Here is a 26,536-nt window from a genome sequence, read left to right on the forward strand (position 1 = left end):
TTTTGGTTTTTTAAGACAGGGTTTCTCTGTAGCTTTGGAGACTGTCCTGGAACTAGCTCTGTAGACCAGGCTGGCCTCGAACTCACAGAGATCTGCCTGCCTCTGCCTCCCGAGTGCTGGGATTAAAGGCGTGCGCCACCACTGCCCGGCAGCTCTTATATTCTAAATTAACCTATTTCTATTAAATCTATGTATCACCTTGAGGCTGTGGCCTACTGGTAAGGTTCCAGCATCTTTCTCCTTTGGCAGCTGCATGGCATCTCCTCGACTCCACCTACTCTCTCTCTTTATCTCTATTCAGACTTCCTGCCTGGCTTTACTCTGCTAAGCCATTGGTCAAAACAACTTTATTCATTAACCAATAAAAGCAACACATACACAGAAGGACTTCCCACATCAGCTTCCTCTGCCTTTTCTCTTCCCAGAATTCTCCTAGTCTGGGTTGCACCACCTATACTTCCTACCTGGCTACTGGCCAATTAGCATTTTATTAAACCAATACAAGTAACAAATCTTAACAGTACACAAGAGCATTCTTACATAGCAATGAGCCCCTATACCTTGTCCTTCCCTATAAGGCTGCCAGTACCTTGCTCTCTTCAAAGCTGTTTCCACTTGAGTGCTGCACATGAAACACTGGGATTTGTCTCTCTAAATTTCCAGGGTCCTTTCAGAACTTCATCTAGTAATCCCTCACTAACCCTGATGTACGTCCAGTTTCTTTAAGCACAGGCTTAAAGAACTATAATCACATTTATGTATCTGTGTTTGTATGTATGTGGGAGGGTACATGGATGCCTGGGCACATGTATGGAGGAGTCCACTCTCTCCTCCCACCACATGGGTGGGTCCTGAGTCTTGAACTTAGGTCAGCATCCTAAGCATAGGCTTAAAGTGTTTTCAGTTGAACTTAATGGAGAAGGTGATACTGATTCCCTGGTGTGTCATTTCTGACTTAAAGGTCAGAATGGGAATGTGTATCCTATGATCTTCAGACATTTGGCTCCCATGACCCCAGAACAACAGATTTCATAGTGCACATATACACAGCCCACCACCATCACAATGCCAAGACTATGCCTGCTTAATGGACAACTTGCTCCTACTTGAAATATTAGCTAAAATCACTGAGGCCTAAATCTCAGTCTTACAAAGCATTAAAAAAGCACCTTTGGTTTTCCTGCTTGTTTTCAATATACACATGCCCTAAATCAACTCCTGTGTCTTTAATATATTTTACTCGATTTTATCAGTTATTTGGTTTCAAGACAATGTTTAGGCTTCCCAAATGTACCTCATAGAGTAGATGTCAGCTATTAAGTATTTTAAAAAACATATATTAAACATACTTTGAAATACTATGTTTTGAATATCTACGTTTGTTTCCAGTTTTTCGAGACAGGGTTTCTCTGTGTAGTCCTGACTGTCCAAGAACTTACTCTGTGGATTAGGCTGGCCTCAGACTCACAGAGATCCATCTGCTTCTGCCTCCCAGTGCTGGGATTAAAGGCGTGTGCCACCACTGCCCAACTCACACTGGCTTCTTTGTGGGAAACAAAGTTAGTTTATTATCAGAATGAGACTATATGCCTTGAAACCTCTGGGAGCAAAGAAAACAGACAAGCTAAGGTAACATATATCCTCCAGGGCCAGCAAACTTTCAAGGCTGTGAATTTTAGGGATCACAGTCACCCCAGCGACTTGTCAGGGAGGACTACCATGATTCTCCAGATCTGACCATGATGGCTGGTTCAGCTCACTCCAGAAACATCAGCTACTTCCTCTTTCTTAAGACATTGCCTATTATTTATTCAATGCATGCCTTCCTTGCTGGAGTTCAAACTCTCAGTGCCAAAGACAACATGAATAATGCCTTCAATAAATGTAAAGCATGAAATAACATTTTATCAGTTTTCCATAATCCAGAGCTATATTAAGTGTCTTCTCCATAGCCCCAGGGCTATGAAGTAAGCCTTTCTCGTCTCCCACACGCGCACGTGTCCTAGATTCTGACTGTATGAGAAAGTGTCTGCCCTAAACCTACCTTAGGTAGCATGGCTGTAATCAGTGACATCAGCCAGGGCTGGTCAAAATTTCGGGTGGCTTATAGAAGTGAATGCCTCTCTAACACTCAGCAACATGTTCCCTGGTGCTGACACCGGCCTTCACTTATTCATGGGCTGTCACTCAAACACCCACTCCATTTACTCTTGAACTTTTGGGGATTCCACCAGTAAACATGCTATCAAAAGTTGGCCAAGGTGGCAGAACAGCCCCAGCTAGCAGTCACTGTGACCAGCTAAGAATCCGACGGAGCACAGAGCATTAGCACGAGGACGGCTCATCTCTATCTGAATGTGTGGAAAACCTTTCAATTCTTCTTGGCAAGACAGAAGACAGTCTGTCTGTCTGAGCAAGTTGCCAAGTTTCAACCTGGAGGACCCATTTTTATTCTTCTGCTTCCTCGAATGGCCATTGTCTTAGTGATTGCTGTGGTAAAATACCATGACCAAAAACAACATGGGAGGAAAAGATTTATTTCAGCTTATACCTTGAATCTATCATCCAGGGAGGTCAGGGCATGAGAACCTGGAAGCAGGAGCTGATACAGAGGCCATGAAGAGGTGCTGCTTACTGACTTGCTCCTCATGGCTTGCTCAGCCTGCTTTCCTATAGAACCCAGGACCACCTGCCCAGGCACCACTTGCAATGGCTGGGCCCTTCCACATCAATTACTAATTAAGAAAATGTCCCACTGATTTGCCTACAGGTTAGTCTTATTGGGGGGGGGCACTTTCTCAATTGGGAGTCCCTCTTCCCAAATGACTCTCGCTTGTATCAGGTTGTCATAAAACTAGCCAGCACGGCCATGCCAACCACACCTCAGCTCACCCACTCTCAGCCTATGAACCAGCACCTGCTGCTGCTGCTGCTGCTGCTGCTGCTGCTTGTTGCTAAGCTCCCTTCTGATGCCAACAGGATAGAACCAATCCCTGACAGGCAGGTCGAGAGATTCAAGCATCTTCCAAGGATGCAGCAATGGGTGAGTGCACTCTGCAGAGTAAGTAATTGGCTGCTCTTACATCAGCACCAACACAAACTCTTGACCCAGGCTTATAGTTTAAGTTAGAATGTGAATCTTATTTCCTAGGTGGCCAGGGATTAGCCATGGGCTCCTGTGATGAGTTAGGATCCTAAGTGCACACCAAGTCAGTTCTGATGCCCACTTCCACGCCAGTACTTACCTTGGGAGGCTTTCTTCGTGATGCAAAGAAAAAAATTCAATAGCGGAGATACAGAAGGTTGTCAACACAATGGCCACATCAGAGGGAAACAATGAAAGAGAAAAAGAAAAGAAAAAAACAAAAACAAATTCAGCAACTTTGTAATGGGATCTGAAAAATCACACGTCACTAACTGCCCACAGCAATAACCTCCGGTGGCTCAGAATCTTCGCACATAAAATAATCATCTCCTATGCTCTAATGGGATGGATCTAGACATTCACTGAGAGATGTCTTTAATGATTCTAAGGAAGGGTAGCGAAAGAACATGGAGATATGGAAATCCTGTAACCATTACCGCTAAATTCTTTTAAACCAGTTTTACACGTAAATTTTCTTCCTAGCTTAGTTCTCTGAGACAGGGTTTTACGTAATCCAAGCTGGCCTTAAACTAGGGATTGACAAGGGATGACCTTGAACTTCTGATCCTCTTGTCTCTACCACCTGAGTGCTAGAAGTATAGGCAGGTATCACTACAGCTGATTTCTGTTATGCTGGGGATCAAACTTGGGGCTTCAAGCTTGACAGGCAAGCACTCTACCCCTTGAGCTCCATCTACAGCCAAACCACCGTGAACACACCCAGTCTCATCCAGTAACTAAGCAAGATGCCCAACCTTATATTTAAGTTTTTGTAGGTCAGTGTGGAAATGCCTATCTATTTTCCATTGTTAGGCACATAAAATATAATATATATATGAAGTTTCAGATTTCAAAAACACGATTCTAGATGACAAGTTTTCTTCTGCTGAGAACTTTTCCCTAAGTGGAGACTGTCTGGATTCTTCTGCTCTGTGCATGGAGAACAAGAATGATAGCTTCTGCCCCATTTGATGAGGCTGCTTGTTTCACCCACCTTATTATTTTTTTTTAAGTTCTTTAAAACACCCATTTATTTGACAAAGGAAAGTCACTTGGGTTATGTTAGGCAGTCACATGAAACAGCATATGCCAAGTTAATAAAATACAGTTGTCCCTGAGTGTCCACGGGGATAGATCCTCAACTCCATGGCTGCTCAATTACCTTACATAAAAGGGTATGGTGCTTGCATATGACCTATACACATCTTCCTATCGACTTAAACCATGTCTAGATTACCTAAATAGGTGTCTCACTAGATTGCTAAGGGAATAATCTAAGTGTCTACACAGTCGGTACAGGCACATTTTTCCCCTGAATTTTTATGATCTGTAGACAGTGAATCTAAAGGTGTAGAACCTATTGAGGGCCAACCACACATTTCTCATTTTGGCTGTGGTGAACAAATTAACCGAGTGAGGTGAGCCAGGAACCTCGCGGGGGCCCTCCAGAGTCATCACAGTGTGATTGGACTCTACAGTCCCACAATGCTCATGGCTAGCTCCATGAAACAGTGTGTTGGTTTGTAGCCAGTGGTACTTAGCTAGCCAAAAATACCCTTCTCCTTTCTTCACTGACATTCCAACAGTGGTTTTGTTTTTTAATGTCTCTTGGAAAAACTAAGCCCATACCGGCCTTTTAGGTGCTTTGAAAAGGGCATTCCTGCCATTGAACCCAATCTGTGGGTCCAACTGCTGAGCCAGCACTACTCCAGGCCCTGCTGGCTTTTCGTTTGCCTGTTTTTTTTTTTTTTGAACTGGTCTTGCTGTGTACTACAGTACAGGCTAGCCTTCAACTTGCAATTCTTCCACCTCTGCCTTTCCAGTTCCTGGATTACAGACATGTACCACAGTACCTGGCTTCGTAAGGGTCCCCTTTAATTATTTGTTCTTCCTGTAAACAAGCCAAGAGCTTGGGCTCTGAGGTAAGGCTTGCCGCCTTGACTGATATCTGTCAGCTCTTTCCCTGGTGCTGAAGCTACACTGACCACCTGCCAAGGCATCATTGTCAACCCTCATGTCAACCTGGCTGCTCTGAACATTCCATGCACACCTGGAGGAAGCTCCGTTGTAGTCATAGCTGTCTCAAAATGCTCACAAAGCCTTTTCTCCTCTTTTCTGTTCTCAATCACAAGCCTAGGACTCCAGCCCTTGACTTTTCTGGGTCATATCTATATATCTATAATGCTCACACTGGAGAACCACGCAATCCAGCACAAAACAAATCTTATAATGGTTTGGGTAAGTTTCCAATGTTGTGGTGGGCTGCTTTTATAGCTATCCTGGGCCCCATCTAGCCTCTGCAATGGGTTAAACATCCTTGCCCAGTAGGTCCAGCAGCTATTTTCACCCTGGCCAAAAGAGGGGCACTTTCCCTGGTACCCACAATAAGGCCTATGATGAAACAAACATGACCCCTTATTTGCATGTAAGATTATGCTTGTGATTGGTGCAAACAAAACCCTTCATTTGCACAGAGGCTCACCTTGGCCCTCTTTCCACCTATATAAGCAGATTGACTCACCCTTCCAGTCAGCCAGGAGAGACCCTCCTGTGCAGACCCCTGAACTGAAGAGTTCAGAGAGTGACCAGGTAAAACTTGGGGGGGGGGGGCACAGCACCATGGAGACAGTGAAGGATGTCAGAGGAGAGGTAAAGAGAGAGGGGGTGAAGGGAACTCTGGGTCCCAGGCACCTTAACCCTGAGAGTTGCAACCGTATGGCCTCTGTCAATGGCTGATGATACCAACGTTGTAGAAATAAGCAGTGTTAACACTAGTTGCCTAGCGTGCTAACACCACAGTAAGACTGAACCTAAGGGCCATTCAAAAGCATTAACACTGCTGCCGCCAATTATTGCTGTGGGAAGCCAGGGATTGCAATAGCCGTCAAGTGCTGAGGCCACTAGCAACTAAAGTCCGGAGGAGTAAGTCTTCAACCTAAACACTGAAAACCCAAAAGCATTCTTCGCTTGAAGCTATAAGCTTCTGGGTTTGTCAGGCTAGACTCTAGGCCTTGGCCATTCAAGACTTGGGTTGCCAAGAGCGGAATAGCTTTGTGCCGTCTACTCACGATTTCTATCCAGGTAGCTACAGCTGAAAGACCCTCCCAGCTGACTAGTAATGGCTGTCTGCCACTCGTCTGTGGTGAGGAATAAAATTTTCCTTCTTTTGTGTTTTTATACTCCTTAGACAAGATCTCACTATGTGGACCTCAATGGCCTTGTACTCAGAGTTCAGCCTGCCTCTGCCTCCCAAGTGCCAGGATTAAAAGTATGCACCACCATACTGGATTCTTTTATTTTGCTTCTTAATTATGGGATACGTGTGTGGGTATGTGTGAATGCATAGGCCAGAAGAGAGAATCAGATCTTCTGGAGTTGAGTTTAGGCAGTCGTGAGTTGTCCGACGTGGGTTCTAGGAATTAAACTTGGGTCCTCCGTAGGGGCAGTGTGTGCCCTTAACACTGATACCATAATAAAATACAGTACACATGCCATCTTTGGAACTGGACATTTTGTGAGATTACAACCTGGAGATAAACTGTAGACAAAATATAAAAATGATTCTAAAGGAGGCCTTGAGGCTGAGAAGGTGCCAATGCCCCAAGTTTCTACGTAAGGAAAATGAAGAAAACTGAGACCATTCCACAAGGATGACTGAGGATTGGCCGTGTTATCAGGGACTTTCTGTCAGGACATACCAAAGAACAACTGTTCAGACTTTGTTTCTCTGCTCGGCTTGCATGTTCATGTGAAACATTTGCCTTCCTGTGGCTTTGACGGAGCATTCCCAACAACTTTCCATCTGGAATAGCTCAACTGATAAATCCCTGTGTGCACTAAGGGTTAATTATCCCATTTTCTCTTTCAACAACATGGAAAAGGAGAAAATCAGGTGAAGAAGACAAACATCCAGCACCTTCAGTTCTAAGTACTACCGTGCACCACACACTAACACTTACATCCAGGATAAACCAACAGAGGACACTGGTCCCAGAAGGCAGTATCACCAGGGACACTGTATTATCTTAGTTTGTGTGAGTACGCTCTATGGTGTTCAAATGACATGGGGTCATTCTCACAGAACCCACTCATGCTGATAAGTGCTGAACGCCCACCCTCAGGCTTAAAGTTATGACCCCAACAAGATACAGGCTAGCTGGCAACTTCTTATCAAATGGAGCATTTAATGAATACTGGCTTAAAGGTGTGTTCACTACTGGCATTCTTCAGGGCTTGATTCATCCTTAAAAAAATGAAACAAGCCTCACCAACCAAGAGTGGGAAGCAGGTTTGATTAACAAGGTCAACCAGACAACCCTATTTCATATCTCCTTCTCTAGGAATATTCCGTCCCTCCTCACTATTGTCCTTATCCACGCCCTTACACCCTGCAGGCCCTGGGTGAATTCTATTTAGAGTGTGTGTGCGTGCGTGCATGCGTGTATGTGTGTCTATGTGTGTGGAGTGTGATTTACTTATTTGTGAGTGGAACAGGAGGTCAAGGTGTGTGAGAGTTGGTGCTTTCCTTCCACCTTGTGGGTCCCAGGAATTGAACTCAGGACATCAGGCTTGGCAGCAAGCTCCTTTACCTACTGAGTCATCTCGCCAACCCAGACACTAACTTCTTGAGTTTTATCTCTTATATTTCAGTGTTCCTTTTCCACCTCCGAATCTATGTTAAGTGTCTTATAGCTACAGACATCCGGAATAAAAGCTCAGAGGGAAATAACGTGATTTAGAATTACCCAGACATATCCTTATTTCCCTGGCCATCCCGTCCACCCAGTCAGAGCCCTGAAAACATACTAATGGTAAAGGTGATACAAAGGAAAATCCTTACGATTCCTCCTTCTAGGAACTACTACACAATTTTAGACCTTCTTACATTTCTTTCCTCCACCTTGAAGCTTTGGAGTAAACTGAGGCTGGAACTCTGACCTCAGAATAACACGGGCAGGTAGGAGCAGGGAGCGAGAAGAAGCTAGCTGATGCCAGGACAGATTCCTGGAAAATTCCATTCCTTATGTTTTCTAAACCAGAAATCTAGAGTTATAATAAACTAAAACTTTACTCACAGTGGGCTCTTCGTCCCTAAGCATTCCCCTCCCAGTGGACTGACTTCCATATTTTTAATACAACCCTACAGCCATGGGCGCTTTACACAGTTCTTGCTCTTACAGCAGGGCTGTGTAACACAAAACTGGATCCTGTTCTGGGAAGTGCACCGCAGGAAGACAGCACTTGCTCTGCAGGAAGTTCCATCCAGTAGAGGGGCTGGGTGACTGTTCCCAGGCAAGTGAGAACAAACAGCTGTCTGTGTCTCCAAACTCATTCATTGCAAAGAACCAGAGGGAGAGCTCGGCTGAGCCCAGGAGGGCGAAGAGTATGGGAGGATGTATTGGGTATGGATGGGAACAGTGATGTGTTGGACAAAAAACAGCTCAGCCCCTCTCCTGGACTGACTGAGCCAGCTGCTGGCAATCTGTTAGAACTGAAGGAACAGCCACAAGGGCTCAGGTTGATAGAGACACAAAACTAGACAGAAAGGAGGCTGAGACCAGCCTAGATGAAATCTTGAAGCCCTACCTGGTGCAGGGTGAGCGGCAGTTCTAGAGAACGGATCCATCTCTCACTATGCACTAGCAACTCTCGGCTTTCTGTTGTGGGGGAACTGCCACGGTGACTCCCCCCCCCCCAAATCTTCCAAATTATCCAGTCATGACCGTCTGGGATAAAACAGCAGGAAGAAAATAGCCTATCACAGACTTCCCCTGAAGCACTAAGTGGAAGGCTGTTTCCCAGGTCTGGAAGTTCAAGGCTCACCTGTGCCACACATAAGAGTTAATTCAAGACGAATGCAGGCAACTCAAAATTAGAAGGGGTAGGGAAGGCTTAGGTCAGTGGTAGAGCATTTGTCTAGCATGTGTGGGGGTCCTATGTTTGACCTCTAGCACCAAAAAAACAAAAGAAAGAAAGAACTAAACGAGTCTCTCTGGGACTGAGTGGTATGATGTTTGCTTTATATTAAAAAAAAGCAGCATTTTCTCTTCTGAAACTTTTTGTTGCTGTTGTGTTTCTAATTGCTAATGAACTCATCAGTTCATCTATCTGTGTTCAGGTGATTAATAAAGTTTACAGTAAAATTCCAAACATGGGTGACTTTGTACGAATATATCCACATGATATTAGTTTAAAACAACGGTGACCATGGTGTCTTCTATGTACTTTTCTAAAATTGAAACGGGTCCACACATGGAACTTTTTACAATTATATGATGCTGTAGTGTGTAACAGCTATACATCAAGACTGGCTTCTCTGGCTTGTTCCCAAACATTATCAAGGGGATCAACACTCAACTCGGTCCTCCGGCAGCCCAGCCAGAGTCACAGGTGCCAGGTAAGCCCACGTGCAAGGCCAGGATCCCTGCGGAGCATGCCTTTGGTGTGTTCACAGGCAACTTCCACGTTTCCTGCTCCTGGTCGCTATGGCGACAATTCCCCAAGGATAGAGAAACCTAGCAAGAACTCACACTGGGCTTAACCAAAACAAAATTAAGTGGAGGAAACATGGGTCTTGGGCAGTTTTCTTGCCCTCTTTTCAAAGCAATACAAGGTGAAGTTTGCAAACCACGACAGCACAGAGCACATACGCTAGACTCAAGCCAGAAGTGAATGGGGCGTGTCGGCACGTGGGACTGTAGTTCCGGTTAAGCTCACTCGAGTTCAAGTAGAACACCAGCTCAAAACCATGACTATGATTACCACAGATCAAGAGCGAAGCACTCTCTGAGGTCGTTCTTGATTCCAATTAATTTTCTGTTATGACTTTTATCTCCAAATGAACTTTGCATTCACATGAAATCTTGTGCCACCTGTCCATGACACCATAACAATAATATCCTTAATAATATCCTTTCCTGCTTGCACTACTGAGGAGCAAAACCAGCGCCCCTCACACATTGGAAGCAAAGCACTCTGCCACCGAATGACATGTGATTTTCGTCCATTAAAGAGTCAGAAACTAACACCCAGCTCCATGAAACAGCTCCTGTAGGTCCAAGTTAAGACCCATAGTGGCCTTTTGTGAGAGCCTGCCCCAGCATGGTGCTTACGGGCATGGATGCTGATGCAGACCTCACCCGGTCCCACCCCAGCAAGGTGACACTGGATGTGGTGCTTACGTGAAAGCCCCCTCGGCTGCCACATACAAGGTGCAGCAGGGGTTAGCTGCATCAATATTCAGGAAGAATTTGGAGGCGTCAGCTTAACACACAGTCTCCAAGCGCCTCCGCTATCAGCAGCTTCTTTCCCTCACAAAAGCCTTCTCTCCACCCGCCACCTGCCCTTGCCGGTGCCAGATGCCGCTTAGCTTTGACAGCCTGCAGGACAGGCCTCTTGAGGGGCTCCACACCAGGAGGCCCCTGCCTCAGCAGTGCACTTACAAAGCATCTGTGCAGAACCGGCTACTTTCAAGGTCACACTGAGCTGAAACACCAGGGCCGGAAATGATATCTATTAGAGAATGAGATTTTAGGAGGCGTGCTGACCGGGCAGGATGTCATTTTTCATCCCATTTCCAATACAGACCTGGGAGCTGCAAATGAAGGCGCCGATGATATGCCTGGGACAAAAGCCACACCGGTAGCTAGCATTTTACAGCAATGTCACCCTCTAGGTTAGAATGTGCATGATTTAAAAAAATGGCACGACGGGGATAGATATCCTTGATTTTAAACTTAAATATGCTTAAAAAAAAGTTAAGGAGAGACCCCCAGGTCTATTTTAGACTCCGCCCACCACAGAAAAAAAATGAATGGGGAAAATGAATGGGGAGCAATACGGGGCTCAGCAGAAGCCACAGGCAGGAGAGTGTGAGGCCAATTGCAAAGGTTCAGGATCCCTAAACCCTAAAAGGCAGCTGCAGACTTCTCTTCCCACTCCGCCACACACTCTAGCACACCAGCTGTGACACCCACATTATTTTTGTTACTTCCATATGAATTACAAACGTCTCATTTGCATGTGCTATTTATGTGGTCAAACGTAAACAAACAAATCATTTGCCCATTAGGCAAGCTGCCAGCATGAACCCAAAGAAAGCCTGCATGATGGAATTCTTCAGTATCTCACAGGCCCCTGAAAGTCCTGCTGGGATTCCATAATTTGTGCAAGCAAAAAAAAAAAAAAAATTGTGTGTGGGGGATTCAAAACAAAAAAAAAAAGTCCACATATGAGGAGAATTCTGTCATCTAACTCCCAGCTGAGGAGAATTCTGGCGTCTAACAGAGCCTGGGTATGAGCACAAGAGGCCCCAAGGCCCAGCAGCTTCTCCTCTGCTATGACCTGAGCTAGTTATCTGCCAACAGGCAACTAAAGCCCACGTGGAAACTTCCATCCCACCTTCAAAAGCATCAAGAGAAAGGGAAGACTGAAATGCTCTGAATTGAAGGAAAAAAAAATGATTGTTTGTTTGTAAGTTCTCTGGCTGGATGCTGCACCCATAACTTCACAGAGCTGTCAGAGGGGCCTGTGAGGTCACCAGAGACACGGCTGTGTATCCATGACAACAGAAAATTTTCCGCATCTACCTCAACCTCTCTGAGAGCTTGATGCTGGCATCATGGAGCATAATCTGTGTGTTGCAGATGGGTCCTGCTACTTCAGCTAAGAGTCCTCACCTGCGCAGGGAGTAGGAACCACTGCCTAGTTCCTCAGAGGAGTCAACTCCCATAAGGGTAAGCGCATGGGTACCAGCAGGATGCCTCAGGTAGTAAAAAGCACTTGTTGCAAGCCCGAAGATCTGAGTTCAAATCCCCAGGGCCCACATGGGGGAGGTAGAAACCAGCTCCCACAAATGATGGCACGCACACACCATCTTAGAATGCTTGGCATGAATTTCAGTTTTTCTTTCTTTCTTCTTTTTTTAATCATTAAATAAGTTTTGGCACGGGATGATAAGAGAATTTCCAACAATTACTGAAATGGCTCCAAACATTCATTTGCTATCCTGTACTGTGTGTTTATGTGAAGCAGTGTTCTCACCGCCGACAATTATAAAATCAAAATATTGATCAACTCTGAAAATCAACGAAGATGCTTGATTTCCCAAGTCAAATATTCAGGAAGGTTTAATCCTTTATGAAAAAACAGAGCAGCGTATCAATCTCATTAGAGCACAAATTGGCTTTCAACTTTTTCATGCATGTAGAAAAACAACAATATATATTCCAACAGGACACAAAATAAAAAGATGTGTTCTAATATACCTGAATCATCAGGCTTGGAACACATTGTCAGCATGTTTTCAAATACAACAACAAAAAGATAACTCGGGGCTGAAGAGACGGCTCAGGGAGAAAAGTGTTTGCTGCACCAACATGAAGCTTGAGTAAGGATTGCCAATACCCACACACAGTGCTTCCAACCATCACACACACACACACACACACACACTTATAAGGAGGAGTCACCTTCATTGCTTTTTATGCACAAAACCCCTCTCTAGATATTCATAAAAAGAGAAAAAAAGTCCAAGTCAAAATGTTTTATGATTCTTCTACATTTGTGGGAACAGCAGTCCAAAGACAATGAATGTTTTGTGTAGTGAGGTGCGTGGTGTCACACCTGATGGAGATGTATAATCAACTCCTAAGATGGCTAAGGCCTGACCTATGCTATGATCACGCAATGATTATCAGCTGCCTGCATATGCGTGAACCTATGGGCAGTGCCCACCTGGCAGTTCGGGATTGGCAGCCCATGCCTACTTAAGGGCTGGGAGAGGGTTTGCCCAGGGAGAGAGGGTAGAAAGAGAGGTCAAAGAGAGAGGGGGAAGAGAGAGGGAAAGTGAATAAAGTCCTGGAATAAACTGCAGTGAGAAGAGCTCCGGTGTGTTGCTGGACGAGGTGGGGTGTGACAGTTTTGCTTATGTATATGTATGTGCATACCATACATGCGTGCCTGGTACCCACAAAGGCCAGAAGAGGGTTTCCAGTTCCCTAGAATTACAGGTGTTTGTTAGCTGCCATGTGGATGCTGGCAACAAAATCTACGGAACAACGATAAGTGTTTGGAATCTCCAGCTAGGGGGTACGGGGGTCAGAGGGTGGGGTGGAGGTGGAGGTGGCATTCTAGACCCTGCCCTCAGCACACGAAGCAGCAGCTCCCTGGAGCTGCCTCATTCCAGACTCTGCCCCTGAGAAAGCCCGCCATGGACTGGGGAGGGGGGTGACTCCTCTCCCGGGAAAATATGTATTCTGTCTCCTGCCTTCAGGAGAGTCATCCGGGGATGGACTGTTTCTCACTGTCCTGTTTATTAAGTCTGGATTTATTAATTCAGTTAGATTTGGCTTACTGCATAGGAGGTGGAGGAACCCAGCAACTGGGCATCTAATACTTATCAATAAGTACTGATAAGTACATTTTTAAAATTTACTTATTATGTATACAGTGTTCGGCCTTCATATATGACTGCAAGCTAGAAGAGGGCATCAAATCCCATTACGGAGTGTTGTGAGCTGCCATGTGGTGCTGGAAAGTGAACTCAAGACCTCTGGAAGAGCAGCCAGCCCTCTTAACCGCTGAACCATCTCTCCAGTCCCCGAATACTTTTTAAAAGCTGAAACTTCAATCTTTTTACCAATATGCAAAACTATATCTTTACTCTCATTCAAAGGTAAAAGGCTGTTTGGAATAAATCAAAAGTGAACTGAAAACTGTCTGCTCTGAAAGATTCCCATTTTCCTTAGAAAAAAATTCCAGGTAATCCCAAGACCTGGCCAGAGGAAACCAATATGAATAACCAAAGACATATAAACAATGTCTGTTGCAAGGCAACAACACAGGAGGGGCCAGCATAGGATGCCCAGCAGCAGGAAGGCTGAGGGTGAGGGTTGGGAGGCTTCAGCAAACAGACTTTTAACACACAGAAAGTTGGATGGGATATCAAAGGCTCTGGGAAACTCTGCAGTAAATAAACTGATTTAATTTTATTTTACCCTAAAACCATTTTCGCCTCTAAAACAGCCCATGGAAAGCTGGACAAATCCTAGGTAACACTAGCCAGATGATACGGGGGAAAATACATTCCTCGTCTTTGCTTTATGAAGAAGAAAAAAACTTAACGTACCGAACTACTTTTTAAACAACGACCCAAGTAACCCCTCCATGTAATCATTTTGGAATTTTCTAAATTTGAAAATAAACGCAAACAGCTGAATGTTTTATTGGTGCTGTGGTCATTTCCATAGGGGTGTTTCAAAACGAGACGATGGGTGTGCCCCTTTGCTGGCTCCCTCGGAGAGGACACAATGGAAGGGAACATCTGCCAACAGCAAGGAGAAACAAGGTGGAGAGGAAGGGAGGAGAAGCCAGCAAGGCCAAGCAGGAAGAAAAATCTCACCGTCTTCCTGTGCAGCCAGCCTGCGTCTCTGGGGTTCTCAGCCGGCCCCTAACTACCTTAAACTTAGAACTAAGTGATAACCGTAGAAGGGGTGACACAAACAGAAAGGTCTTGGGCTGGGGAGACGGCGCAGTTAATGAAGCCATGCCGGCGTGAAGACCTGCGCTCCACCCCGAGAACCCACACTTAAAAACAGCTGGGGGAGGGCCAGCGAAATGGCTTGGCAGATGAAGAACTTGCCACAGAGACCAATGATGCAAGCCTGATCCCAGATCCCACGCAGTCGCAGGAGAGAAGTGACTACCACAACCAGCTCTCTGACCTCCACATACGCTTTGTGGCACCCACAACCACAAGCAGGCACTAAATAAGTATTTTTTTATCTGGGTGTGGTAGCGCCCAGTTGTAATTCCCATGCTAGGGAGGGAGGCCAAAGCAATAGGCAGACCCTTTGGGCTTGCTAGCCATCCTGCCTAGCAGACCTGGTAAACTATAAGACAGTGAGAGAACTTGCCTCAAAGAGCAAAGAGGATGGTAAAGCTAACCTCTGGCCTTGACATACATACACACCTGTACACATGCACACATATACACCTGTATACACACACACTTGTACATACGCACACACATGTGCACGTGTACCTATATACACACATGCACGAACCACCTGTACACATGTGTGACACACACCTTTACACATATACTTGTACACACACCTGTACACATATGTGCACATGCATCTGTATACCCATATGTACACATATACCTGTAAGCATACACCTGTCTACACACACATGCACGCACACACCTGTACACACATAAGTGCACACATACCTGCACATACACCTATACCTGCACATACCACATGTACATACATACTAAAAAGAGAGGAAGGGGGGAGATTTTGCAAAAATGGGGCTTTATTTTCAGACTGAGAACACTCAAGTCAAGATCTGGAGAAGACCCAAACAGCCCTTTCTCTAAAGATTAAGAAAAGAAAAAGGAATGCCCACAGTTAGAGTAATGAAATTCCCATCCTGGGCTACAGATCTGGCCCGCCATCACGTGACATGAAAAATTTAGAGTTCACATTGTTTTCCACAAAACAGGTGAAAAGCCAAACTCAAGAGAACAGAAAAATGATCTGATCCTGTGTACAAGACAATCCTTTGCGTAGTTTCAAGATGAAAATCACCTTTTGATACAATAAAGTAGATTTAGAAAAAAAAAAAGACAATCCTTTATGACATGGCTCCCATCTAAAGTGACAAGAACCCCAAACCTAATGTCGAATGAAAGACGTCTTTGAATAGCATATTCAGTATGATTCCATTTACATAAGACTTCAAAGAATAAAGGTCAAAACTAAAAATAAACCGTTTGAGGGATCCTGGTTCAATGTAAAACCATTTTACTAAGAACAACAAAGGAAAGATGACCGACAAAGTCAGGAAAACAAGGTTAGTGGGGAGGGAGGTGCAACTTAGTGCCCACCCCTCTTTTCTGAAGACTGGCTCTGCTTCTTCCATCAGACACAGGAGGACACAGGGGTATGCTTGTCTGGGCTACACGGGTACGTGTGTGTGCTGTTATTCTTCAGCTGTGCACAGCTCACACACTTTCAGAGATAATGTCATTGGTTTGTTTTGGCAACTCTCCTTAAGTCTTCAGAAGAAAACAAATTTAAAATATACAGTGGATGGGTCAGGAGAATTCAATTACTAGAGATTTGTCAACCCCGGTGAGGTCGAGAATGGCCCAGGAATTTAGTTAAGTCTTCACAATTAAGACAGAAAATTCTATTAAGTCTCCCCTGGTCCAAACACCAGGAGGGTGCCAGGCACTGCTCCCCAGTATTGTAGTGGTGGTAGGTAGTCTTATATGGCTTTCTTTTCTTTTTTTTCAGATTGTAGTGGCATTTCATTTGTATAAATAAAGCTTGCCTGAGGATCAGAAAAGTAAAACAGCCACACTGGCCAGTCTTACAGACCAGGCAGCAATGACACACACCTTTAATCCCAGTAGCCACACTGGCTTGCCACAGAAACCAGGCAGTAGTGGTGCACACCCCTAATCCCAGCACTAGAGAGGATTATAAAGCGGGAGGAGACAGCTCTCAGTCTCATTCTGAGGTTTCCTGGAGGTAGAATCAGCATTTTCAGACTGAGGGAGAGGTAAGAGCCAATGGCTGGCTGCTTTGCTTTTCTGATCTTCAGGTTGAACCCCAATATCTGCCTGAGTTTTTATTTATCGTGCTTCATCAGATGTGTGGAGAGGCAACACATAATTAAAGGGGAACCTCTTCACAGTGACTCTGGCAAACAACACGGATTCTCCAACAAACAGCTTCAACTACCTGGGCCAGCACGAGGCAGCGGATGCAGGCTCTGCCCAAGCTCTGAGAGAATTCCACACAAGCCCCTTAACATTTTCCCAAAGCCCCTAAATCTCAAGTCAGCTTTTTCCTGCATCTGAGCTGAAAACCTGATGGAAATCTTCATTTCTTATCTTGGGTATCAGTGAAGACGAAACTCCCCAAGTCACTAAGATGGGGTAGCTTAGCAACACCTCCAATACCATAGGGTAAACTGTCTCAGGCCGTGTTGCAAGCCTTCATTCAATACCCATACACCAAGGTGCATAAAATGCTTTACTTTAGTGTCCAGTCCTGGAATTTTAAAATAATTTTTATATGTTGAAACTATAAGGTACTATGGGCAGAGATGCTACTTACACATTTGAGCTATGATTTATTAGGATGCCGAGAAATGTCACACTGTCAGGTAGACAAGGATCCAGTCTTGATTTGAAATGTTTTCCTGACAATCAATTACAAGACTAGTCACAGCTCCTTATAAATGGATGATTTTTCTGTACAACATGGAACTGTGATGTGCCCACAGGATATTCTGAACACTGTCAACTCGAAATTCAATGTATGGCTGTGACCTTCTTTGTCTGGTATAAAAGTTTGACATTTCTCCTTGGAATAATCAATAGGAGTTCTTTTCAAAGTAAACTCTGTAATAATAGGACTTGATTGGCCAAATGAAATATCTATAACAACAAATAAAATTTCTACCAAGGGCAGTTCCCTCTTAAAGTTTGCTCTGATGGTGGACTTAATAAACTCTTTTGTCCAATGGTTATTGACTACTGAGCAAGGACAAAGACTTCTGGGAACGACAGAAGCTTGGAAGAAGTGGATCAGAGGAGGCAAAAGACAGTAGAGTGTGATGACAGTGTAATCCAAGCACTCAAGAGGCTGAGGCAGGAGGATTGCTGTGAGTTCAAAACTAGCCTGGGCTATACATTGAGGTCCAGATTTTTCTGATTGCTGGTAGTAGCTGGGTATGAAGAAGGATTAGATGTTCCAGAAGCGACAGTAACAAATCTTTACCAAAACCTAGGGAACCGGCTCTCCCTGTATCTTCTTATGTCACATAGCATCTAAGACACATGGGTCTATTCCTAAGAGAACACCTACATACGAACCACATCTGATTCAAATCCTCCTCCTCTCTTCCTCTAAACGTGCTCTCCAGAAGAAAGAAAGCATCAACGAAAGTGTCACATCCATGCATACGACATTGTTTTGTGACACGAGACCCAAGCTAGGGGACCCAACAAGTGCAGAGGCTAAAACACGGCTGGAGGAGATGGAAGGTCACGGTGACGGCACAGGTGTGCAAGGTCAGAGCAAGCACGTGTGCTGGTGAAGTAACAGCAAGTGGACAAGGCCGAGAAGACCCAATGAACTTGGGCATAGTAGCTCACGTCTATAATCCCAGCACCCATGAGACTGAGGCAGAAGGATGGCCATAAATTTCAGGCTAGCTTAGCCACATGGTGAGTTCCAAGCCAGTTGGAGTTACAGAGCAATATCTTGTCTCAAAAAATACAAATAAAAGTAAGAAACCATTTTTTTTTCCCTGAATGAAATGAAAAATGGAGCTCTCTTAGACTAAACTGTGAAGCCGTGGGAAGAGCTAGTGTACCGGTGTGAACGAGGCATTTGGTTATGAAAGTGCTAACCCTGAGAGGCACTTAAATAGCTCCATGATGAAGGAAGCAGCCACCGTACGTATGTGAGAAGTCAAAATAAAGACACGTAGAGGCCTGAACCTGATAAGAGTGCTCCGGTCCATCAGACGGCCCAAGGTGAAGGCATACAGGGGCTTCTCACTCTGAAGAGACCGTCTCTAGGATGCTGCCACGAGAAAGCAACCTATTCTGGATGCTTGATGAGGAGGTAGCACCAACAACCATGGGAAGGAGCAGGTTATCCATGGGGCATGCACATGTGTGTGTATATATATATACACGTGTGTGTGCACACTTGTGCATGCTTGTGCACATGCGTAGCGTACACTGCTTTTAAATGAAGCTTTCCACCACAATAATTAGGGAACGTGTCTGATTACCAGCAGTTACTCACTCAGAACAGGCAGCTATTACCGTAACAGTAAACACTGGCTGTGCAATTTGTCCTGGGGGTCTGTTCATGAATTAGGAGACACGAGAATGTCAGACCTGGAAATTAGCTATTAATGAAGAAGATACTTTGGACGAAGAGAAGCAAATGGGTGAAAACCCTGTGCCGCTGCACACATGGCTGTGCTTATTAAACACATCAATCATTCTTATCCTAACCCCAGCTGACTGACACCGCGCCACGAGAGGCTGCCGTCCTTACAGCCTGCATAAACCAATTATCGTGTGACGAAGGGGCGGGACCGGGCGCAGAAGAATCAGTCTTCATGCCAAGCTGCTATTAATTCTGAGAAGAAAACACTTATCTTTTGTTAACAGACACGGAAGCTGAAAGGTTTGGTTCCTGTAGAGTATCCATGATGTCCTCACAAGTTTGTGTGTCTCCATCGCTCAGGTAGTTGGGTGAACACATTCTTAGAGTTTGTTTCCCAAAATGTCCAAAACATTTCAAGCCTGTCTCAGATGAAGTTTAAAGAAATCTTGCTTCCACGCTAGTCAGAAGAGACCACAGGAAGCCGGGCAGTGGTGGCACATGCCTTTAATCCCAGCACTCAGGAGGCAGAGGAAGGTGGATTTCTGAGCTCAAGGCCAGTCTAGTCTATAGTGTAAGTCCGAGGACAGCAAGGGTTATACAAAGAAACCCTGTCTGAGGGGAGGAGGGAGACCAGGGAAGAGAATGAGTATTTCTAGAGACAGGCAGCTCAGGACATGGGGACATCACTCAGCCAGCCATGGCACTACCAAAGGCTACAGCAGCCATGATGCATTACATTTCGCTGACCACGTAGCTTTCAGGACCGAGAAGGGAAGAGGAAAATCAGAATCTATTATCTTCTGCTTCTATTATCTTGTACACTAGCAGCAGACTGCGTAGCAACACTGGGCCTCCCTGTGAACCTACTCTCTGTGGTCTGTGTCACAATGCCCATGTCACTGGAACAGCAGAACACCGGGCAAGAAAGGTATCTATCAGCTTTGTGGAAGGACGGAAGTATCAAACAGCATCTCAAGATAACCTTTCGAAAATGTTATTATGTTTAAAAGGACATTTGCAGCAAAAACACATAGCCAGGGTCATAGAAAATCTTCAACTTCAGAATGACCTGGGTCACACTAACCACTCAGCATGATTTTGGAAAGACTGGCAGATAATAGAAATGTGAAGGAATGTTAATAAAGATCAGGGATGCTAAAGATGGCATAAAAACTAACCGCAAGATTACAAGTCAGAGCTGGAGAAATGGCTCAGCAGTAAAGGTGCTCACCCCCACACCAACCACCAACCGCTAGAGTTTAGTCCTCGGGAACTGCATGGGAGGAAGAGAAAGGCAACTCCCTAGAGTTACCCTCAACCACTACATGTGCATCAATCATGTGTACACGCAACACAGACGTGTTAAATAAACATGATAAAAAAGATTGTGAGCAATGGACTTTGTGAACATTCTAGAAACAATCATGTGTACACACAACACAGACATGTTAAATAAACATGATAAAAAAAGATTGTGAGCAATGGACTTTGTGAACATTCTAGAAAGATCTCCTTTCATAAATGACTCAAAAGTTTCTTTTGGGGAAGGGGGGGTTGGGGGAGTGGGAGGGAAATGGGAGGAGGGGAGGAAGTAGAAATTTTTAATAAATAAATAAATTTTAAAAAAATTTCTGTAAAAAACAAAAGAGATCTTTAAGAAAAAAATGGTAATATCACTATCAACACCATCACCATCAGCACCATCAGCACCACCATCACCATCACCACCACCATCACCATCGGTTTTTTAGAGACAAGATCTTCTCATGTCCCACCAGACTGGCCTCAAATTCATGATCCTTCCACTTTGACCTTTTAACAGCTGGGAGTATAGGCATGCCCCAGCACATCTGGCCCATAATTAATTGTCTACTGTTAACTGTTTTGTAATGACTAGACTCAAGAACACTGTATTTGTTTTCTAGTTCCTGTGTTGGCATACCCAGTAAGGAACAGCTTTAGGGAAGAAGGCTTCAATTTGGCTCGAGTTTAAGAAAAGGTACAGGGCATCATACTGGGGAAGGCACAGCATCAGGGATAGAGCCTGCTGGTCACACGCTGTTAGAATTAGAAAGCAGAGAATGAATAAGAAGTGAGGTCAGGCCTATCAACCCCAAAATCCTACCTCTAACAACCTACTTCTTCCAAAGAGGCTCCACCTCCTTCCAAAACAACACTCCCACCTAGGGACCAAGTGTTCTAACATATAAGCTTGTCTTAGTCAAGTGTTCTATTGCTGTGAAGAGACACCATGAGCAAGAAAACTCTTATGAAAGAAACCATTAAGGGTGGGGCCTGCTTACAGTTTTGGAGGCTTCATCTGTCATCCTGGTAGGGAGCATAGCAGCATGCACGGTAGCATGCATGGGGCTAGAGCAGCAGCTGAGAGCTACATCCTGATCTCTAGGTAGCAGACAGAGAGATATCTTCAATCCCAGCCCTCAGTGATATGCTTCCTCTAACAAGGCCACACCTCCTAATCCTTCTCAAATAGTTCCACTCCCTGGTGACTAAAGCCTATGGGGCCACTCTTCTTCAAACCAACACAGAGCCCCTGGGGAAGAGCTCATATTTAAAGCACAACATCCATCTGGAGATAAAGCTAAATCCAGGACTTGGTCTTATCCTGCCCTGTTTGTCAGTGAAGAGGCCTCACATTGAGGCTTGCCTGCACATGAATCCACCACTGTGATGACCAACAGCCATCAAGGACACACAGGTGAAAGAGACTATAAGGTAACTGCCACATGAGACTCTAACGAGGCCTAAGTTAAAGAAAAGGAAGAAAAGGAGGACGGCCCCAACTTGGAACGAGTGAAGATAGCATGCGTGACATGTATTGGCCTTTTGTCCTATGAGGGTGGGAATGAATGACCTGCTGCCCCATTTATGGTCATAAGCAGTGGAAGCCAGGAACCAGGGCCAGAGTCGCAATTTATTTTGAAACCTTCATCCACGGTCACCAAGCCACTTTGGAGCATATACTTGGAAAGTCGACGAGTTGTCTGTGATCTACCTTACAGACCACTCACAATGTGCCTAAACTAAAGTTTCCTGATGGGCCAGTGGACAAGGAAATGACAAACACATTCCCCAGGTGAGGGATCAGCTTTATGTAATAGACTCAGGGATTTCCATGGAGACAGTAAATACTTGAACTTCCTGGAGACCCGGTTAGGAAAAGAACTTAGCGCTATCAGGGAAAACACAGCTCAGAGGCTGTCTTGCTTTTCCTCAAACTGTCTGACCTCACTGGTCACTCAGCAGCCAATGTCACTGCCAAACTGGCTGGGTGGCGAGCAAAACAGAACAGAACTTAAGACCTGCCAAGCTTCCAGAACCTTCCTCAAGACAGGAGACTGGGGAAGTAAATAAGTTTCTATAAGCAGGGTGGTTGTGGGTGTTGATCCTGCTGCTAGGGCTGGGGACCCTCCCTGACTTAGAGCTCAGTAGGGTTAACATGCTCCTAACCAGCTCCTCTTTGGCCTGGGATCACCTGGTCTTTAGTGACAATCCACGGCATTCACAAAGCTGACGAGGGCCCAAATGAAGACAGCACTTGACTGGTGTGAAATCTGTTAGACTCAAACCTAAACATTACTCCTCTGGATTCTAAGTCCTGTGTTTTCCCAACTAGTTGACATACAAGTTTATTTTCAATTGAGATGGGGCTTTCCTAAAAATACCAACGAGACATACACATAGACACGGTTGTGGGAGACACGGCGCTCTTGAGGTGTCCTCGAGAGCAGTGATAGGCACACGCCAATCCTGAGACCACAGGGCCAGACATTCCCGTGACACGGTGCTATTTCTGGTGCTGGGGCTTTGCTATTGGCTCATTGGTTACTGACTTATTCTGAGTCCAAAATCAGACGTATCATCTAGGTCCTGACTTCTTCTACTACCTTAGACAGATTCTTCACTTTCTTTCAGGTTCTGAGAAAGGCTTCTCTCTTCCAAAGGGGCTATTGAATACAACTTATATGCATGATACAGCCTTAATGGAGAAACGCAGGGCATGGCCAAGAGTTGATTCTAAGTGGAGTTACAAAGCATCTACTGAACACATGCTCTCACCAACAAGAACTGACCTAGGGGATCTCTGGGAGAAGAAAGGTCCCTTTTAAAAAGATTCATTTTGATTTTTATATGTGTAAATATGTATACCACACGCATGCAGGAGTCCACAGCGGTAAGAAGAGGGCACTAGATTCCCTGGAACTGGAGTTACAGGTAGTTGTAAGCCACTATTTACACCAATAGTAAGTACCCTTAACCCAGAGGCCATGGCTGCAGTCTCAAATAAGGTCTTCCTATATGGCTACATTGTGGCAAGACGGGGACAATACACTGCACCATGGAGTCTTTGTTTTGATAATGCCAATATGATAAAGCTGGACAGCAGAGGACAAGAAACAATGTATGTGCTCCTGAGATGTCAAGACACAGCCTCAAAATAACTACACTACTCCTTCTGATGATAACAGCCACACCCTGTCGCTGGAAACAACAAACGCAGGAAAGCGCAAAGGCAAAAGAAGCCTTCATAATCCTACTGCCTGTAGATGGACGCAGTGGCTGATACAATGGTGAGTACTCCTTCTAGATTTCTTTCTCCCCCACGGTGCTTCCCCAGCTGGTCTCCAGGCTCAATCATACCAGCATCAACGACAACCTTTCTTCAATAATACACCTGCCCATTGCAGACCTTCTAGACACGATGCTATAGGGGCGAGACACCGTCGTGGTTTTTCTTTGTTTTGGTTTTTGATTTTTAACGTGCATTGTTTTCTTTTTTTCCTGAATGTATGTCTGTGGGAGGGTGTCGGATCTCAGAGTTACAGACAGTTGTGAGCGGCCATGTGGGTGCTGGGAATTGAACCAGTGTTCTCTGGAAGAGCAGTCAGTGCTCTTATCCGATGAGCCATCTTTCCAGCCCCACGGCCACGTGTTTGTAACAAGTCCTCAAGATTATTATATGTGGCATGTTATACGCTGTGCACACGTGTACACATGCAGATACACGTGCATACAACTCCTGTCTCTCCAAAACGGGAATGTGGAACACAAAGTGCTTAAAATTTAACCACTTGGCACCAAGTTCCTATTTTGAAAGCCACCTAAATATTGCATAAACACTTTACCGTACGCCTGAATGCCTTGCACATGGGTCAGCAGCATTGCAAATGGTTCATATAGCAAATGCAATTAAACACCAAGAGCCAGCCAGACCAAAACACTGGTGGCTGAATATACACGTCATTTAGAGTTCTAGGGGCAGATGAAACCCATTTTAGCTGCATCTGAGCAGTCCCATAAGGTGTTGGGATTATTTTTAAAAATAAGGAACATTTGCATTGGCTTCTCTGCATCCCTGCCCATGATCTATTTTTGGTTCTTTAGAAACCTGACTTGCTGTCCAACATTCCAGCACTGAACAAACACTTCTTGGCTCATCAATGTGACACACGGGAACTGTCACCTAAACACTATGGCTGTGTCCCACTCCCCAAGCACAACAGAGCATCACTGCACAGTCCTCGGATGGAACTTCCACACGGCCAGGTAGGACTCACAGAAGGAGACCCAGACTTAGGAAGGAGGGTGCCTGAGAACAGAAAGGAAGAAAATGGGGTAGGAGGAACAGTGGCAAGAGCTCAGGGAGATTTAGTGGTTGGCTTGGCCAAATTATTTTTCTAGTTCTAGAATACCATGCCGTCTAAACATTTTACAAACTCCAGCAAAACCACAATTCGATAAAGCCGAAGAAAGGGCCAAACTTTTGTTTTCTTTTCCTCACGGTCACCAAACAGCTCATCTTAACTGGAAGAAAGAATCAAGGCAGAAGAAACCTCAAGGGTGCCCCTGTTGGTTTACAAGAAAACCAAAACAAAAAAACAAGCCAAGCTTTGTGACCTTGGCCTTGTCATCACACGTGTTTCCTCTTCCATCACAGAGTGGAATGAGTGTAGTGTGCACACCTGTATTTAGAGCCGGACAGATTTCAAGACACAGTAATGCCACTTAAAGTGAGAGGATGAGTAGGAAATGCCAGGCGTGGTGGCCTAGACGATAAATCTTATCAGTTGGCAAATCTGGCTTGGGCTACATATCAAGACTTTGTCTTTCTGTGTTTTTTTTTGTTTGTTTGTTTGTTTGTTTGGGTTTTAAAACACGACGTGATTAGCTGCTGGGACTTTAAGAGTCATCTAGATGGGACCTTTGCGGCATGTGGCACTGAGCAATTTTTCCTCTTAACAACAACAACAAAAAAGACATTCCAACTGTACCCATCTGCATGAGCAACTCTAAAGAAGCACAAGACAGCATGGCAGACACTGAAGGGAAGGCCTTCCAGGTTAACCCTCGGATAGAGGCAAGTACCAGCGCTCAGAGCTGATTACACCACTTTCCAGCTGAAGACGGGCAAATCCCAAACCCCACTGGGCCTAGTTTCCCCATCTAGTGGGGTTCCTAGAGTTTTATGGGGGTTAAATGCCTGCATGAAGTGCTTGGAGCAGGAGCACATCTATGCATGCATGAGTCCGAGGAAGCGTCTGCTATGAGCATTAATCATATTATTGGGAATACCAGAGATCCCCACCTAAGACACAGAGGACAAAGGGCGGCCAAAGTCTGGGGCAGAAGTCTTGTTTAGCATGTATTAGGTCCTGGCTTTCATCCCTAGCACCACACAAATGCCTGCAAACATCATTAGTATCCCAGAAACCACAAAATGCACCTACAGGACCAGGACCTGACATCATCAGAAAAGTGGTTTAGGCTAAACGAGCACTGGGCTGGCAAGACGGTTCAGAGGGTTTAAAACTGCTGACTGTGCAAACCTGAGGACCTGATTTGGGAAGGAAAGAACTGAATCTTTCTGATTGTCTCCTGACTTCCACATGCACAATGTAACGTGTGCACATGCAACACACACACTAAAAAAGTTGTGGAGAGCAGTCACTGGGGCTCACATCTGTGCTCCTATGGCAAGATGGAGGCAGAGGTAGGAGAATGGCCAGGAAACCCTTGGGCCAGCTAGCCTGGAGTACACAACGAAGTGGAAACAAAAGACCGTGTTCAAGGAGGTGAGAGAGAATTGACTCCTTAAGGTTTTCCTCTGACCTTCACACTAGTAATGCATGCTTGCACGCACGTGTGCGCGCGGGCACGTGCTCACACACACCTTGAGTATTAAGAAAATTAAACCACGCTAGAATTAATCCCAGAAGTGAGTGACGACCACAAGTCTCTTCCTAGGGGCAGGAAGCAGGGACCAAGGACTCAATGTAGCTCAAACAAAAGTCACAACATTATGGGTCATAACTGAGCCCGGGTTCAAACCAATGCCTCCACCTGAGCTATGCTGCTCCTAGGAAGTTATTTAAGCACGCCTGCTGTGCCAGCACTCAGGAGACAGAAGCAGAGGAATCAGAATTTCAAGCTCATCCTCCAC

The 26,536-nt window shown here is 45.1% G+C and overlaps 1 protein-coding gene across 5 annotated transcripts in view; it reads right to left on the reverse strand.

The window, feature by feature from the left end:
- The window catches only part of Kif13a (kinesin family member 13A), a 168,984-nt gene that overhangs the window by 96,962 nt on the left and 45,486 nt on the right, over positions 1-26,536 (reverse strand). For 4 of the 5 annotated variants that reach the window (XM_050143834.1, XM_050143831.1, XM_050143832.1 and 1 more), the window contains exon 3: positions 3,246-3,258. The exons of the other annotated variant lie outside the window; for it this stretch is intronic. In XM_050143834.1, coding sequence (XP_049999791.1) covers positions 3,246-3,258 — 13 coding nt within the window. The remainder of the gene's footprint in view (positions 1-3,245; positions 3,259-26,536) is intronic. 5 annotated transcript variants of the gene reach the window in all.

This window comes from Alexandromys fortis, unplaced genomic scaffold (assembly GCF_014885135.2).
Source record: "Alexandromys fortis isolate MF-2015 unplaced genomic scaffold, M_Fortis_MF-2015_v1.1 scaffold_1, whole genome shotgun sequence".
In the NCBI taxonomy this organism is placed as follows: domain Eukaryota; kingdom Metazoa; phylum Chordata; class Mammalia; order Rodentia; family Cricetidae; genus Alexandromys; species Alexandromys fortis.